This window comes from Podarcis cretensis (assembly GCF_951804945.1).
Source record: "Podarcis cretensis genome assembly, chromosome: 10".
Taxonomy (NCBI): domain Eukaryota; kingdom Metazoa; phylum Chordata; class Lepidosauria; order Squamata; family Lacertidae; genus Podarcis; species Podarcis cretensis.
This window is the reverse complement of record NC_137179.1, coordinates 71,747,357-71,762,989: the sequence shown is the minus strand read 5'-3', so window position 1 is coordinate 71,762,989 and position 15,633 is coordinate 71,747,357. Positions and strand designations below refer to the sequence as shown.

General features: G+C 41.3%; 1 protein-coding gene across 1 annotated transcript in view; it reads left to right on the top strand.

Moving 5' to 3' along the window:
• The first annotated feature begins 10,536 nt into the window (after positions 1 to 10,536).
• Positions 10,537 to 15,633, top strand: part of PMPCB (peptidase, mitochondrial processing subunit beta) — a 12,109-nt gene continuing 7,012 nt past the window's right edge. The window contains exons 1-3 of the mRNA XM_079993685.1: positions 10,537 to 10,645; positions 12,493 to 12,633; positions 13,730 to 13,816. Of these exons, the coding sequence (XP_079849811.1) occupies positions 10,562 to 10,645; positions 12,493 to 12,633; positions 13,730 to 13,816 (312 nt within the window). The 5' untranslated portion in view covers positions 10,537 to 10,561. The remainder of the gene's footprint in view (positions 10,646 to 12,492; positions 12,634 to 13,729; positions 13,817 to 15,633) is intronic.

Below are 15,633 nucleotides of genomic sequence, written 5' to 3'. Positions count from 1 at the left end.
GACCTTAAGCTTTGGGGACCCTGCAGCAAAAGTCACTTTTAAAATATTTGTGATTGTGTGTCATAACAACCTGAAACTGGACTGTATCTTGAAGTGGTTTTAATTATGCACAACTATATTGCCATCTGCTGAAACAGTGTGCAATCTGCATGGTAAGACTTTTCTATCTATCTATCTATCTATCTATCTATCTATCTATCTAATACAGTGGTGCCCCGCAAGACGAATGCCTCGCAAGACGGAAAACCCGCTAGACGAAAGGGTTTTCCGTTTCGGAGGCGCTTCGCAAAACGAATTTCCCTATGGGCTTGCTTTGCAAGACGAAAATGTCTTGCGAGTTCCTGCGGGTTTTTCCCCCCTCCCCCCCATTTTCTAAGCCGCTAAGCCGCTTATCAGCTGATCCGCTAAGCTGATAAGCCGCTAAAAGCCGCTAAACCGCTAATAGCGCTAATCCGCTAAGCTGTCAATGGGCTTGCTTCGCAAGACGAAAAAACCGCTAGACGAAGAGACTCACGGAACGGACTAATTTCGTCTTGCGAGGCACCACTTACTTGAAATAAAAGTTCTTAAGTAGTTCCCAAGGTAAAAAGGTAAAGGACCCCTGGATGGTGAAGTCCAGTCAAAGGCGACTATGGGATTTGGCGTTCATCTCGCTTTCAGGCCAAGGGAGCCAGCGGTTGTCCACAGACAGCTTTCCGGGTCATGTGGCCAGCATGACTAAACCACTTCTGTCACAACAGAACACTGTGATGGAAGCCGGAGCGCACAGAAATGCCGTTTACCTTCCTGCCGCAGCAATACCTATTTATCTACTTGCACTGGTATGCTTTCAAACTGCTAGGTTGGCAGAAGCTGGGACAGAGCAACGGGAGCTCACCACCGTCATGTGGATTCAAACCGCCAACCTTCCGATCGGCAAGCCCAAGAGGCTCAGTGGCGCCACCCCTGAGTTTACAAGTAACTATATGGCACAATATAATCATCTATCACAGATTACTTACTCCTTATTTCTTGAACCACCTGACACATAAAACATTCCTTATTCCAAACATCATAAAATATAAACTTCAGCACACTGAAATCCTTCAAATCTAAAATAGCCATTTGAGAGTTCTAGTTTCAGCTTCAATGTTCTGCTCTAGGTTTCTGCAACTGCTTAACTGCAAGGGAGTATGTGGCACTCATTAATTGCATGAATTAAACATAATCAACATGTTCAGTACACAGAGCCAGCTGTCTCGAGTTTGGGGGTGACATGGTAGAACCGCAATTAAATCTCTGCTATTGATGAATATATAATCTTTAACATTTGAAGACTAGAAACACAGTAATCAGTAAAATTATCACCATGTTGATATGCAGATTTTACAAATTCCCAAGGGTGTTTTTATTCTTTTTAACTGAAACATTTAGAGGGATTTACATTTGGGGAAAAACAAGACAGAATGCATCAATAGGTATAACAAAGAATAAGGAGGAGATAAATGGTTGAGATTCAAATATATCTATGTAGATGGTTAAAATAATGACGCTTTTTAAATTATGCAGTATTAATCATATGCCATCAGGAAACCTTATTGAAGGTAGTGATAATGAGAACTAACCTGTTTGACTTGCATGTATTTAATTAATCCTAAATTTATTTTAGAAAAAATAAAATCCTTATTTGTATTTATACTCCCACTAATCCAATGGATAATTTATTTGAAACACTCTTCATGTCTGCATTCTGTGTTTTGTTTTTAAACAAATGAGGTTTTCTTTTGCTATAGCAAAAACAGAATACAGCTAAATGAAAAATAGCAGTCATATATGGTTAATCGCTACTTGTGTTTAACATTAATAGTGATATATTCCTAGAAAATGATACCAAAAGTTGTACATTTGGTAAGAAAACATGGTGTCTCAAGGACATTCTCCTGATTTTTTCTTTTCTGTAACCAAGAGTGTGATCGAAAAGGAAAGTCAAGATGGTCTCTCTGTTCTAATCCCCTCTGAGCTACTGACATGCTGTATGACCTTGGGCAATTTATTGAGACACTTGGGCACAATTTATCCTTGGTGCCTTTCAATTGATTACAATGGAGTTAGTCCAGGAATATATTTGTACTCTTTTGCTTCAGTTTGTATTAAGAAATTAAATAAAAGACAGAAAACTCAAAAGTAACAGAAAAAACGACTTTTGAACAGATTACATTTCACAATTTTAAAGTGTATAAACTTTAAAACAATTTATTATTCCACAAATACAATTTTGTAAACTTCTCTTGTGTACCACTCCCCCCCCCATGGGGCTCATGCAGGAGACTTTGGTTTTTTTACACATTACTGGTGCAAAATGCAGCTAGGTCATTCTTTTTATCAATTTGAATTGAAGCAGAATTGGGGGGAAATGCATCAGAATGCAGTATTTCATAAGAAACATAAGGATAGCTGTAGTTTGCAACTAATGTTGTGGGGACACCACCTCTTAAGCCAGCAGCATAAACACACTGGATGTGTAGTAAAGGGATGTGTAGTATGTGTATACACAGCCTTTAGCAATGGAGTTGCCCAGATATTCTGAAGAAAAATGCAGAATATACAACAAAATGTATTTTTGATATATGTTTAAAGAACTCTTTGATTCAGTCAACTATTCATTTCATGCTAATTGATATCCTTTATCCTCCAGTCTCAGAAAATTTGAGTTCGGGTAGGTTGAAGAAGTATTGCGTATAATTTACAACACAATTAGTTGCGAGCAGCCAGAGTGACCCATCTCACCAAAATTACTTAGAACGATACTGCACATTTTGCTCCGTAATGTTCTTTCTAGCAGGGCTATAAACATATTCTAATTGTTGGCAGCCCTGCACAAACACACTCAAAAACAGGAAGCAGGAGAAGAGGTGGAGGCTACAATGAGATAGGATAGAGAACAGAATGTATCTTTCCCAGGCCCTAGGATGGATGAATCCCAAACCGGAATTAAGATTGCCGGAAGAAATATCAACAACCTCAGATATGCAGATGACACAACCTTGATGGCAGAAACTGAGGAGGAATTAAATAACCTTTTAATGAGGGTGAAAGAGAGCGCAAAATATGGTCTGAAGCTCAACATCGAAAAAACCAAGATCATGGCCACTGGGCCCATCACCTCCTGGCAAATAGAAGGGGAAGAAATGGAGGCAGTGAGAGATTTTACTTTCTTGGGCTCCATGATCACTGCAGATGGTGACAGCAGTCACGAAATTAAAAGACGCCTGCTTCTTGGGAGAAAAGCAATGACAAACCTAGACAGCATCTTAAAAAGCAGGGACATCACCTTGCCAACAAAGGTCTGTATAGTTAAAGCTATGGTTTTCCCAGTAGTGATGTATGGAAGTGAGAGCTGGACCATAAAGAAGGCTGATCGCCGAAGAATTGATGCTTTTGAATTATGGTGCTGGAGGAGACTCTTGAGAGTCCCATGGACTGCAAGAAGATCAAACCGATCCATTCTTAAGGAAATCAGCCCTGAGTGCTCACTGGAAGGACAGATCGTGAAGCTGAGGCTCCAATACTTTGGCCACCTCATGAGAAGACTCCCTGGAAAAGACCCTGATGTTGGGAAAGATTGAGGGTACAACGAGAAGGGGACGACAGAGGACGAGATGGTTGGACAGTGTTCTTGAAGATACCAGCGTGGATTGACCAAACTGCGGGAGGCAGTGGAAGACAGGAGTGCCTGGCATGCTCTGGTCCATGGGGTCATTAGTTGTTTAGTCGGACACAACTAAAAGACTAAACAACAACAACAACAGTGGACCATTCCTGGAAAAAATAAAATAAAACCAGGGTGCATTGAAACTCCTGGGTCAGGTGAAGACAGTGAAGAAAGAAGCTTCCTGGGCAGGATCTGAGCATCTGGACCAAAGCAGGGGAATAACACAGGGAGTCCCTGGGTTCTGTGCTGGAGCTAAGTATTCAGGGATCAAAGTGAGTGTGTGTGGAGTGATTTGGTGGGTGAGTGGAAGCTCAGCAATTAATGCTGTGGATGTCAAAAGTTCACTGTCAGGTTGGAACCCAAGCAACAGACCATCCGTGGTCCTTGAAGCCCAAGTTTTTAATACCTAAAAAGTTTTCATTGAGTATTCCACTTCTGGCTAGGTCCAATAAGGCTTCATCCCTGTGTGGTACATACTTTGGTATTTTCCCTATAGAATGCCCCTATAGGGCAATCATTATTAGGGTGAGTCCCCTCCTTGCCATAATATATCATATTTCTTTTGTGGTTTGATGGGACCACACTGCCCCAGCTATGTCCTGTACAGATGACTTTCAACAGGATCTTCCATGAAGTGACAAATATAATGTTCTAGATACCTTTTTCATTAGGCTTCCGGTCTCCTGCTTTTCCTGTACGGAAGACCAAACAAACCAAGGCCATATTAAAATATCATAAGCAATGCTGAAGTGGAACATCTTGCAGCCTTTTGCAGGTAGCAGCCTGCCAACATCTGTTTTTCTGGCTTCATTTGTATATAACACAAAACCATAAATTAGCATTATCGGAACATGCCTGGGATACATTTGGACATGCTTGCTCAGTCCTCACAACTGCAAGGAGGTGATTAGAAGCATATGCTTCAGATTTTCAATTAATTGTAAATTAACCAAAGTTTGCCATGGTTTGGACCTAATAACAAACCGTGATTAATTTAAAACTGAAAGCAAATGTTTCCAGTTTTTTCTTTTAGCATTAAAGGTTCTATGCTGAATTCTAAAATCTCAGATATAATCATATGTGCCTTGGTGTTCAGTTAAAGTCATTGGCTGAGGAAGAGTAAGTAAGCACTGACCAAATTCTGAAAAGCCATACATATACATAGTGGGATGGTAGACTTTTATCCTGCAGCTAGTATACACTCATTAGCAATCCTTCCAACAGGAGCATCTAACCCAAGGAAGAAACAGCTGTTTAGTGGCCTAATGACAGCTCATTCCTTGCTGAAATACTCCACAGGATAAGTTTGTGGCCACAGGAAACCAGAGGCCTTTCTCTTGGGCATAGTCGGCCAATTGGTGTTAAAGAAAGATAGAACGTTTTTTATGTATGCGACAACAGCAGCAAGAATACTCATCGCAAAGTACTGGAAGACACAAGATTTGCCCACCTTGGAAGAATGGCAGATGCAAGTAATAGACTACATGGAATTGGCAGAAATGACTGGCAGAATCCGAGACCTGGGAGAAGAAGCGGTGGAAGAGGACTGGAAGAAGTTTAAGAACTACCTGCAGAAACACTGTAAAGTGTATGAATGTTAAAATGATGTTGGATATGAAATAATATGGCATCAGTGGTACAGTGTTAAAAAAGATGCAAAAAATGTAATAGAAAAAGGGTGGGAAAATAAGGGTATATTATGTCAAAAGTAAACAATATGTTAAAGGTGTTGAATTATAAGGAGGAAAGATTGGAGACATAATATAAGTGATTATAATAATTAGAAATGAGTTTTGAAGGAAGGTAAGGATTTGCTGTATTTGATTGGACAAAGAGGAACACAAAAAAGGGAGGCGTGAGGAGGTCAAGAAAGAAAGCTTTGTAAATGTGAGTTTAAAAACTGGAGTTCTTGTTTTTAATTTTCTTTTTTATTCTTTTTTCTTTAATCAGTTTGTGTTGTTTTTGTTGTTTTGTGTTATTCTGATGTTTCCTTTGTTTTGTGGAAAAATAAATAAATATATTTATAATAAAAAAAATAAGTTTGTGGCCACAGGACTCTCTGAGTGCCAGTCACTCAGAAGTAGCTCCTGCAGTGCCTTGTGGACTTACTTCCTGTTTAGTGTAAATAGAATAGGATCAAACTTTTATGCCAATTACAATCTACAGGACACAATACATCTAAGGAAGTGGAAAAAGGAGGGATAGGAAGTTAAGAAGTTCAGCCAAGTGGTCCAAAGTGTAAATGAAAATAATTCTGGATAACCTTGAGAAAGAGACTAGTCTCAAGATGCTGTTCCAATACCAACACAGAAACAACAGAATTAATATCAGTAGGAAGAGCACCCAGAGCTGCAAAATGATCCAAAAAGTATGAAATACATAGAGGCGCACTGATATTTCAAAAAGTTCCATTTTACTGCTTTAGGAGTACATTGACACATTCCAATCTGAGCTAGCCAGAATTAAGTAATGCTTCATTTTTCTAAGATTAATCAGGATACTTGGTGTATTCATTTTTTAATATATATTTTTATGTTTTAAAAATGTAACCTAAATCAACACTGTTTTGGGATAACTCAGTAGGGAAAAAAGAACATTGATTTAACAATTAACATTACTGTATTATTCTTTCTGTAGATCACTTTTACATGGTTGTCTGTTTCAATGAGAATGAGAAAGAAGGCAGAAATACTAGAGCACTGCAGAGGAACACTATAAAGAAGAAAAATGGTGGCAGTTACAATGAAATATGGGAGTATGGAAGGACTCTATGAAACGCAGCCAAGGCATACAAGGGAAATTATAGAAGGGCAGAAATAGGCTGCAGCAATATAGATAAAAGAAAGAACACAGTTGCAAGGCTGGATGCGGAGAATAGTTTTTCAAAGGCTTGAGCATTGTCTGAGAGAGGCATCATTTCCTATGACGTTTTCTTCCACTTTTCCAGAAACCACCTAAGTAAGCCTGCTTTATCTTCATACTGCAGAATCAGAAGCCATTGAGTACATACGTAAACATGTAATGCCAATATTACATTTATAAATCAGCATACTCAATATGCTAAGCACCTGGTCACTAGAATGGCAATGTGTCATCTAAATTAACTTATAATTAAAAAAAACTCCATGAGCTCCTGTGATGACCACAACAACAGTATTAGAGGTGAAATTAATCCATTAAAAGCAGACAATGACATCCCTTTTACTGGTGCTTTAAAATTACTGAGTTGATGATGCAGTTTGCTAAGAATTATGAGGGAAAACAGGATGAGGAGGTAATATTTTCTTTTAGGGGTTGTGAAAATGCTAACAATTGTCCTCAAAATAAGCACCCAGTTAATGAAGAGCCCTGACATTACAGCTTGAGACAGCAATGATCCCTCCTCATTCCTTAGGAAAAAAAATCCTTACAACTCGCAAGAACAAAGAATCAATGTCAGTGGCCTGAAGGCTTTATGTAGTTACTTTCCATTAATCAGCCATGGGAAAGAAAAACTGTGTGCTGTTTAATTGGTTGGGAACCAAGGCACAGATAATAAAATGAAATTCAGAAGATGATAATGAGCAGCTGTTCAATAGATGTAACTTTGCCAAACAATTTCCATAAAATGTAAGATATTGTACAATCTCACCTATTGAATTTACATAAAATACTTCGGCAATAATGTCTAAATTGTGAATACAAAGGTTTACACTTTATGAGTGTTACTTTAATTCAATTACTTAGAATAATCATTATCAGAATATATAGTTCAGTAACTTGTCAGTTTATCCCTGAAGGGGTTGTGCAAGCGCAACATTTGTGTAGCACTTCAAATGGGTAGATTCCATCCAGGAAAATGGTAGCATTAGTCTCAGTAGAAAATTTCCTTAGCTTCAGCAAATTAAATCTAGACATTGCCTAAAAGCAGGACTTAAAGTTCAATGAAGCAGCTACCTACAGACACTGTGAGGCAGAAACACTTAAGATTACAAATCCTTAATTTGCCTCTGCTTCAGATATGTTTAAAAGATGAAGGTGAGGAAAATTGCCAGAGAATAATGAAGGGCTCTTTTCTCATTCTGAGGCATAACAGCTAATACCTCTAAGTGGACAAGTCTTTTGGACACAGCAATTTAGAAGCAGAGTTAATTACAAGTTTACCCTGTGTATAAATAAAGCAGAATAAAAGCTTCAAGATAACTCCAAATTATGAACAATCTCAATACTGTTGGATTTTTAGCCCCTTGGTTTACAATGTTTTCCTCTGCAACTGTATGTGTCACACACCCACAAATACCATCTTAGAACAATATTCAGTAATCTGATGAAGTGAGCTCAGGACTCTAGTTTGTGAATGTTTATCCCTAAGAACATAAAGAGTTCTACTGGATTAGACCAAAGCTCCATCTAGTCCAGCGTCCTATTTCTCACGGTAGGTAACCAAATCCAAACCTTTATCTAATCCCCTTTTAAAGTCGCCTAAGCTAGTACCACCATCATATCTTATGGCATCTAATTCCACAAGATATGTCCACACTAGAGGGTGTTAAAGAATCAACTCACCTGAGCATGCCATTTTTAACTTTAAAAAAATCCAATAGAATATTAATATACTTTAAAATGTAGATGGAGAATCTGTGGCCATGGTGACTTGAGAGTGATGGGAGCTTGCCAACAACATCTAGAAGGCCACAAGTTCCCCATCCCTGATTTAAAATAATTAAAATTATATTGATATTTTTAAAAGATAAAAATGGTATGCCCTTCCAGTTAAAATAAGCACACTGACAGCAAATACAATAGTGGTGTGCCGATTTAGAAGTGTGTCAAACGTCTCAGCCACAGAAACAACAGTGACCTTAATGTAGGCGTCTGCTGTAGACCAAGTCAGACTTAAGACTTGGATGATGTGTTCATAGAGCAGATTACCAAACAATAAAAAAGGAGAGATAATAGTATTCATGGGAAGCTTAAACTTCCCTGATATTTGTTGGAACTCAAACTGTGCTAAGAATTTAAGGTTCGGCAAATTCCTCCATTGCGTCGCTAACAATTTAAACTCCCAGAAGGTGGAAGAAGCAACAGTAATCATCATCCTGGAAAAAAGTGACAAGTGGGGTACCACAGGGTTCTGTCCCAGGCCCATTATTGTTCAGCATCTTTATAAGAGACTTGGATATTGGAAGTGAGGGGAGGCTCATCAAATTTTCAGATTACACCAGACTGGGAGGGGTAGCTAATATTGCAGAAGACAGAATCAGAATTCAAAATGATCTTAACAGACTGGAGAACTGGGCCAAGCTAACGAAATGAATTTCAACAGGGACAAATGTAAGGTTCTGCACTTAGGCAGGAAGAACCAAATGCACAAATATAGAGTGGGGGGGGGCACATGGCTTACTAGCAGTACATGTGAAAAAGATCTAGGGGTCTTGGTGAACCACAAACTTAACATGAGTCAATAGTGTGATGCAGCAGCAAAAAACCCTAATGCTATTCTAGACTGTGTCAAGAGAAGTATAGTGTCCAAATCAAAGGAAGTAATAGTACCACTCTATTGTTCCTTAGTCAGACCCCACCTGGAATACTGTGTCCAGTTTTGGGCAGCAGAATTTAAGGATATTGACAAGCTGGAACATGTACAGAGGAGGGCAACCAAGATGATAAAATGGTCTGGAAACCAAGCCTTATGAAGAACAGTTGAAGGAGCCAGGTATGTTTAGCCTGGAAAAGAGGAGATTGAGAGGAGATATGATAGCCACCTTCAAATATCGCAAGGAATGTTCACATGGAATATGGGCAAGTTGGTTTTCTCTTGAGGGTGGGAATGGAACCAATGGCTTCAAGTTACCAGAAAGGAGATTCTGACTAAACATCAGGGAAAACTTTCTGACAATACAAAATAAAAAAATTCCTTCCAGTAGCACCTTAAAGACCAACTAAGTTAGTTCTTGGTATGGGCTTTCGTGTGCATGCACACTTCTTCAGATACACTGAAACAGAAGTCACCAGACCCTTCTATATAGTGAGAAGGTGGGGAGGGGTATTACTCAGAAGGGTGGTGGGATTGGGTGATTGGCAGATAGCTGTGATGAGCCTGCAACTTATCACCAAACTTAAAACCATGGAGAGACCTGGTCTGAACAAAGACGTTGGATTCTTATCTCATTATACATGACAAAGCCATTTTTCACCTTCTCACCCCTTGCTTTTTCCTGTAAGACCTATTGCAGTCGTTAAGAGTCGTCAACAGGCTCATCACAGCTATCTGCCAATCACCCAATCCCACCACCCTTCTGAGTAATACCCCTCCCCACCTTCTCACTATATAGAAGGGTCTGGTGACTTCTGTTTCAGTGTATCTGAAGAAGTGTGCATGCACACGAAAGCTCATACCAAGAACTAACTTAGTTGGTCTTTAAGGTGCTACTGGAAGGAATTTTTTTTATTTTGTTTTGACTATGGCAGACCAACACGGCTACCTATCTGTTTCTGACAATAAGAGCTGTTACGCAGTGGACCGGTCTTCTTCCTTGGAGGTTTTTCAGCAGAGACTGGATTGATGCTTTAGCTGGGATTCCTGCTTGGCAGGGGGTTGGGCTAGAATAGATGACCCTCGGGGGTCCCTTCCAACTTTTAAGATGCTACGATCCTGCCTCGCCTCGCCTCGCCTCATGGGTGAGCCGGCCCTGGTCGGCGGGGGAATATTTGACATCATTTTGAAAAAATCAAGGAAAGGCGTTTGATAGAGCGCGAAAGCGGAACAGAAGTACACGGGGCGCTTCCGCCTCGGCGACCTTTCCCTGTTGCGCAACGACCCCGCCCCCGCGCTTCCTCCCCTCGTGACTCTCTTCCGGAAACGCTGACCGCTCGGGTAAGGGCAGGAAAATGGCGGCGGCCGCGGGTCGGCGTCTCCTGTGGGCCTGCCCGGGCCTCCTCCTTCTTTCGCGGAACTCAGCCTTAGGAAAACGGGTGAGTGACCGAAGCTCCGCCGGCCAACGGCTGCCGAGCCTTCGGGCCCCTGAGGCAGCTGCTGCCGGAACGAGAGGCGCGCTTGCCTGTCTGGTCGCCGCGCAAGGCATGCTGGGGCTCGTAGTTTTCTGGCGGTCTAGGTGCGCGTGGCTTCCCCCTGGTATTTGCTCCGCGCTGATGGAGTCGGTAGCGCGCCGCCTGATGGGAATTGTATTTTTTCCCCCAATAGGTTTTTAATGAGATTTTAAAGGTTACAAAAAGAAAAAATAAGGAACATATTTAAGCAGAAAAAGATACAGAGCAATACAAGAACAAAGGGAAAAAAGAAAGAAAAAAAGATGCAGATAATTAAAAAACAACAACAAATCAATTCTTTACATAACTTTCTTTCCTTTGCTTATTTCCTTGACCTCCTCACACCTCCCTTTTTTGTATTCTAATTCAATTAGATATTTCAGCAAATCCTTTCCATCTTTATTTCTATCCTAATGATTTATCTTAATATACTATGATTTTACGTTCTGTTCTTTCACCAATTAACAATCCATTTTTACTTAATCCTTTATATAATTTCTGCTAAAACCACATTACTTCATTCCAACATCCTTCTAACATTCCTTAATTTTACAATGTTTCTGTAGATAAACTTTAAATTTCTTCCAATCTTCTTCCACCAGCTCTTCTCCTTGGTCTCGGATTCTGCCAGTCATTTCTGCCAGTTCCATATAGTCCATACCGCCTGATGGGAATTGTAGTCCGTGCTGTTGATTTAAGTTTCGCTGGGGGCATTGGGATGTCGCCTGGTACCTCTTAACTCTTCACAAGGTGTTGTGAGCAGGGCTGCCCTGAGCAAGGACAAAATTTGGCCGTCCCCCCCCCCCCCATATTTATTATTTTTCACAATTATTCCTTTTGGTGCAGTGACTTTTTAATGTATCTGCTCTGTATGTACCCCTACAAATATAGGTGGTGGTGGTTGTTTTGCCCTGTGCTGGGGAACAGCCCATGCCCTGTTGTGAGGAGGGATGCTCCCCACCCTATGAATGGATACTGACCCTCATCCAGCTCCTAGTTCTTTCTGCGTTGTCAGCGTCCAGCGGTGATGGTCAGGAGGTAGCTTGGTCAAGAGGGCAGTCGTTGTTCTTCACCTTTTCCAACGTGAATGCTTTATTTAAAGGGTAATGCTGGGGAAAGGAGCTAGGTCTTCCTATCAAGTGTGGCCTTCGTGTCGAAGCCTAGTTTCAGTATCCGAATGTGCCCCCAAACACACCAAAGCAATAGTGAATATTGTATCTTACAACACATTACTCTCATCACTCAGTAACCATATGTCCTTCGGTTGTGACGGATAATAAAAAGGGGGGTTCACACGAATCCTCTCATGCGTTAAATTTTAAGGATGTGGGCCGGCTCTTTCTTCTATGGATGTTCCATCTGGCTGTGCTTCCAGCAACTTTGAGAAGGGGCCATATGTAGCCACATGCATAGAGCTATTTCATGTGGGGGCTCTGAATTATCCCTCGCACAGAGAAGCTCTGGTAATAGGGGGCAAGCAGAAAAGCCAGCCCACACAATCTGGTCGCTCCCTTTTGCATTCTTTTAACGTTTGAGAGGGTTATCTCAACAACCCTAAAGTGAGGGCTCCACATAGGTTTGCTTCCCAGTATTTTTCTCTGTAGATAGAAAATACTGAACAAAGTTTTGGGACCATTTATTGTCTTAAACTCTCATAGAACAGTAACTGGAACTCTGTTTGCTCTCACATAATTTTATAAACATGCTTTACTTCCTTGTAAGTGAAGATAAGGATTTGTATAATACTCCTCACTGGCCACTTTTTCCAATAGTCTGTACATCTTGGGAGAAGCAGATTCAGAGCTACCAAGGCAGTATCTCAAATTGTCCTAAATGTTCCTGAGACGAAGGTATCTTCTCTAGATAACGGCTTGAGGGTAGCGTCTGAAGATTCTGGGATTTCAACATGCACAGTAAGTAACAGTTGTGAGTGAAATACTCCCCTGGCCTTCTGAATCTTTGCCTTTTCAAATAATGGTAAGTTGGTTTTGAAAATAACAATAATAGCATCCTTACTGAAGGAAAATTTAAATGCTAAGGCTTCCTAGTAAATATTTATGATGCTGCATTAAGGGTACGCTTTACTTATGCAGGCGATTTTAATGTAAACTTTCCTGGCTTGTAGAATAGTTGTTTATATTAAGGCCTAATTGCTTTGATCGCTGCATCAGCAGGGAAACTGTTCTCATGGGAAATATCAGTCGTTGTCACCAGTGCTGGTATTCTGATGTTGGAAATTGACCCAAGATACCAAAGTGGATCAATGGGATGGATCCACTATGCACCAGCAATATGATAATACATTGATAATTATCAGGTGGTGATTTTGTGGTGCAGTGTGGTTGCAATGGGAGCATTCCTGAGTCCGGGTTGCCATTGCATTATCCTAATGCAGCCTTGCAGAATCAATGCCTCTTCCACACACCAGAGGGGCAACGTGTGTTGCTGGTGTCTGGGGCAGGGCAAGTATTGCTGCCTGCTGGTGGACCGGGCAGCTGGTGTGGAGGTGTGCTTCCTTGGGCACTTTCCTGTCTTCCTCTTCCTCCCTCCTTGGGTGGTGGTGGTGGCAGCGCTGCTCCTCCCCTCCCTGCCTCTCAGCCAGGCTGGGAGGCACACTGGCAGGCACCCAGACTGGGAGACCTTGGGGCTGCCCTCATGTGCCCCGCAGTTGCCTGCTGGCCATATTCCTCCCGCCACTGGTGAGGCCAGTGCCAGGAGTGCCGAGCGGAGGCGCTGTTGGGGCAACCCTGGCTCAGACTCTTCTGCAGCCACCTCCTCCCCCTCTGTGGGAGCAGACTCTTCCTCCCTGGCCTGGGCCTCGGCCACCGCTCCCATCAGCGCCCACTGCTTCCTGTGCCCCTCCACCTTCATGCTCACCTCACCACCTTGCAGTCTGGTCAGGCTCTCGACCAGCCCCTTTGAAAGATATGAGCACTCTGCCTCCACAGCATATTGAATCTCAGTCTGTGTTTTATTGGTTGGTAAGACTAATGATTTGTTTTGAATGAGGTGGGACTTTGGATTGACGCTGGAAGCAGATACGAAAATGAGAAAAACAATGGAACAGCTCACTTCCTGGAGCATATGGCTTTTAAGGCAAGTTCTCAAAGTAACTTTCCCATGCTGTTTTTCCAATTAAATATTAATTTGTGTTCATCTTTAATTCAGTAGCAGACCTTATGCCTAGCTTCAGATTGGAAAACTAGAAAGCAGTGTCAAAGCATGTAAGCAATCTAGATCTTGTTCCAATAAAGGCAGCTGTGGTGAAATAACCTTGGCCCAAGTATTTAATGCTTAATGGTTTTGAAAGTAGCCACCAAGGTTAAAGGATGGGTAGTTACTTTACAGCTTATCAGCCGGATGAAGCTGATGAAGTTCTTTGATTGCTCTTCTGAAGGATCTAGCCCATTTGTATTGTATGTTGTGGCCTGTGAAATCTGCTGACTGCGCAACCATCATAATCTCTAGGAAGACTTTGCTCCTTGCATTAAAGGGTGCTGCATCACGCCTAGTGGGTGCTCCATTCTGGTGAGGTATGCAACTCCATCATGACACGCCATACTTGCAGAAAGCTTTTTAGAGCATGTGACGCAGTGGTCCCACATAACAGTTGCGGCAAAAGCATGGAGATCTATCTGCATTAAGGGGGCATGCTGGGTTGTGCCAGGAGATTGGGCAGTCTGTACACTGAAAGCTTGCCTGCAAATCATACAAGACAACCATACAAGACTTCAGATCATACGTATTTTTTTTAATTCAAGAACTATTTCTGTTTGCTCCATCTAGAGGTTGTAAAACTCAAAGGTGGTCGAGTATATTTCTGGTCATCTTCGTTGTTTGGGGAGTGAGCCGTACAAACTGGTTTATTTTAATCAAATAAGAGCTTATGGACCAGATTGAGACAATTTTTTATCTTTCTTAAGAAAACAGGGCTTTTAAAAATATTGAGAGTGATAGGTCAAGTAGTACAGGAATTAGTTTTGACACATTATATCTTAAATTTTGGGTGACTCCTGAGATTCCAGCAACATAACAGAAGTGTAGCCTTGCAATTTTTTATCCACTTACCTGAAAGTAAGTTTCGTTGAACTTGGTGGGACTAACTTCTGAGTAAACAAATAAAATATTGTGTTGTGTGTTACATTATGATAGACCCTGGGGATATACATTTTTGTTCATTTAGACCTGGGGGACTGTACCTACCTATTTTAGATGCAGATAATCATTTTGTCCTCAAATTTGTTAGCTAACTTCTATACCTGCTCTGTAGGTTTAGCCTGCTCTGTATATTATGCACAAGGCAGGTAATGCATTGTTTAAAATTATGAAATCTATAATAGTACGTAAAGTAACCTTGGCCCCACCCAACAAAGGCTAGTTGAAATCACATCACATACAGTTTCCAATAAAAAAACCTAAAAAAAACTAAGTCTTTGGTATCTCGGGGAAGAGGTCTCCATAAACCATTTGGGGACTTACCAGAAAAATGACCTTTGAGTCCCTTTTCTTAGGCGGACTTCGGCTCCTTCACGATGTCATGTAAAACCACACAGTAACCAGGACCCAAGCAACTAGAATTTATGCTTAATAATATTGGGCGCACATATATGTGGCTGTTCTCGGCATGTGCTGGGACCGTGTGTCAGGTGACTGCAGTATTTTTCCTGATGTCTAAAACCATTCTTTGATCAAATTCAACTCATAGGCTTCCTCAACCTTGGCCCTCCAGATGTTTTGGGACTGCAACTCCCATCATCCCTGACCACTGGTCCTACTGGCTAGGGATCATGAAATCATGAAACTGTAGAATTGGAAGGGACCCTGAGGATCATCTAAGTCCAATCCCAATATGCAGCTGTCCCTTATGGGGATCGAACCTGCAACCATGGTGTTATCAGCACCACGCTCGAACC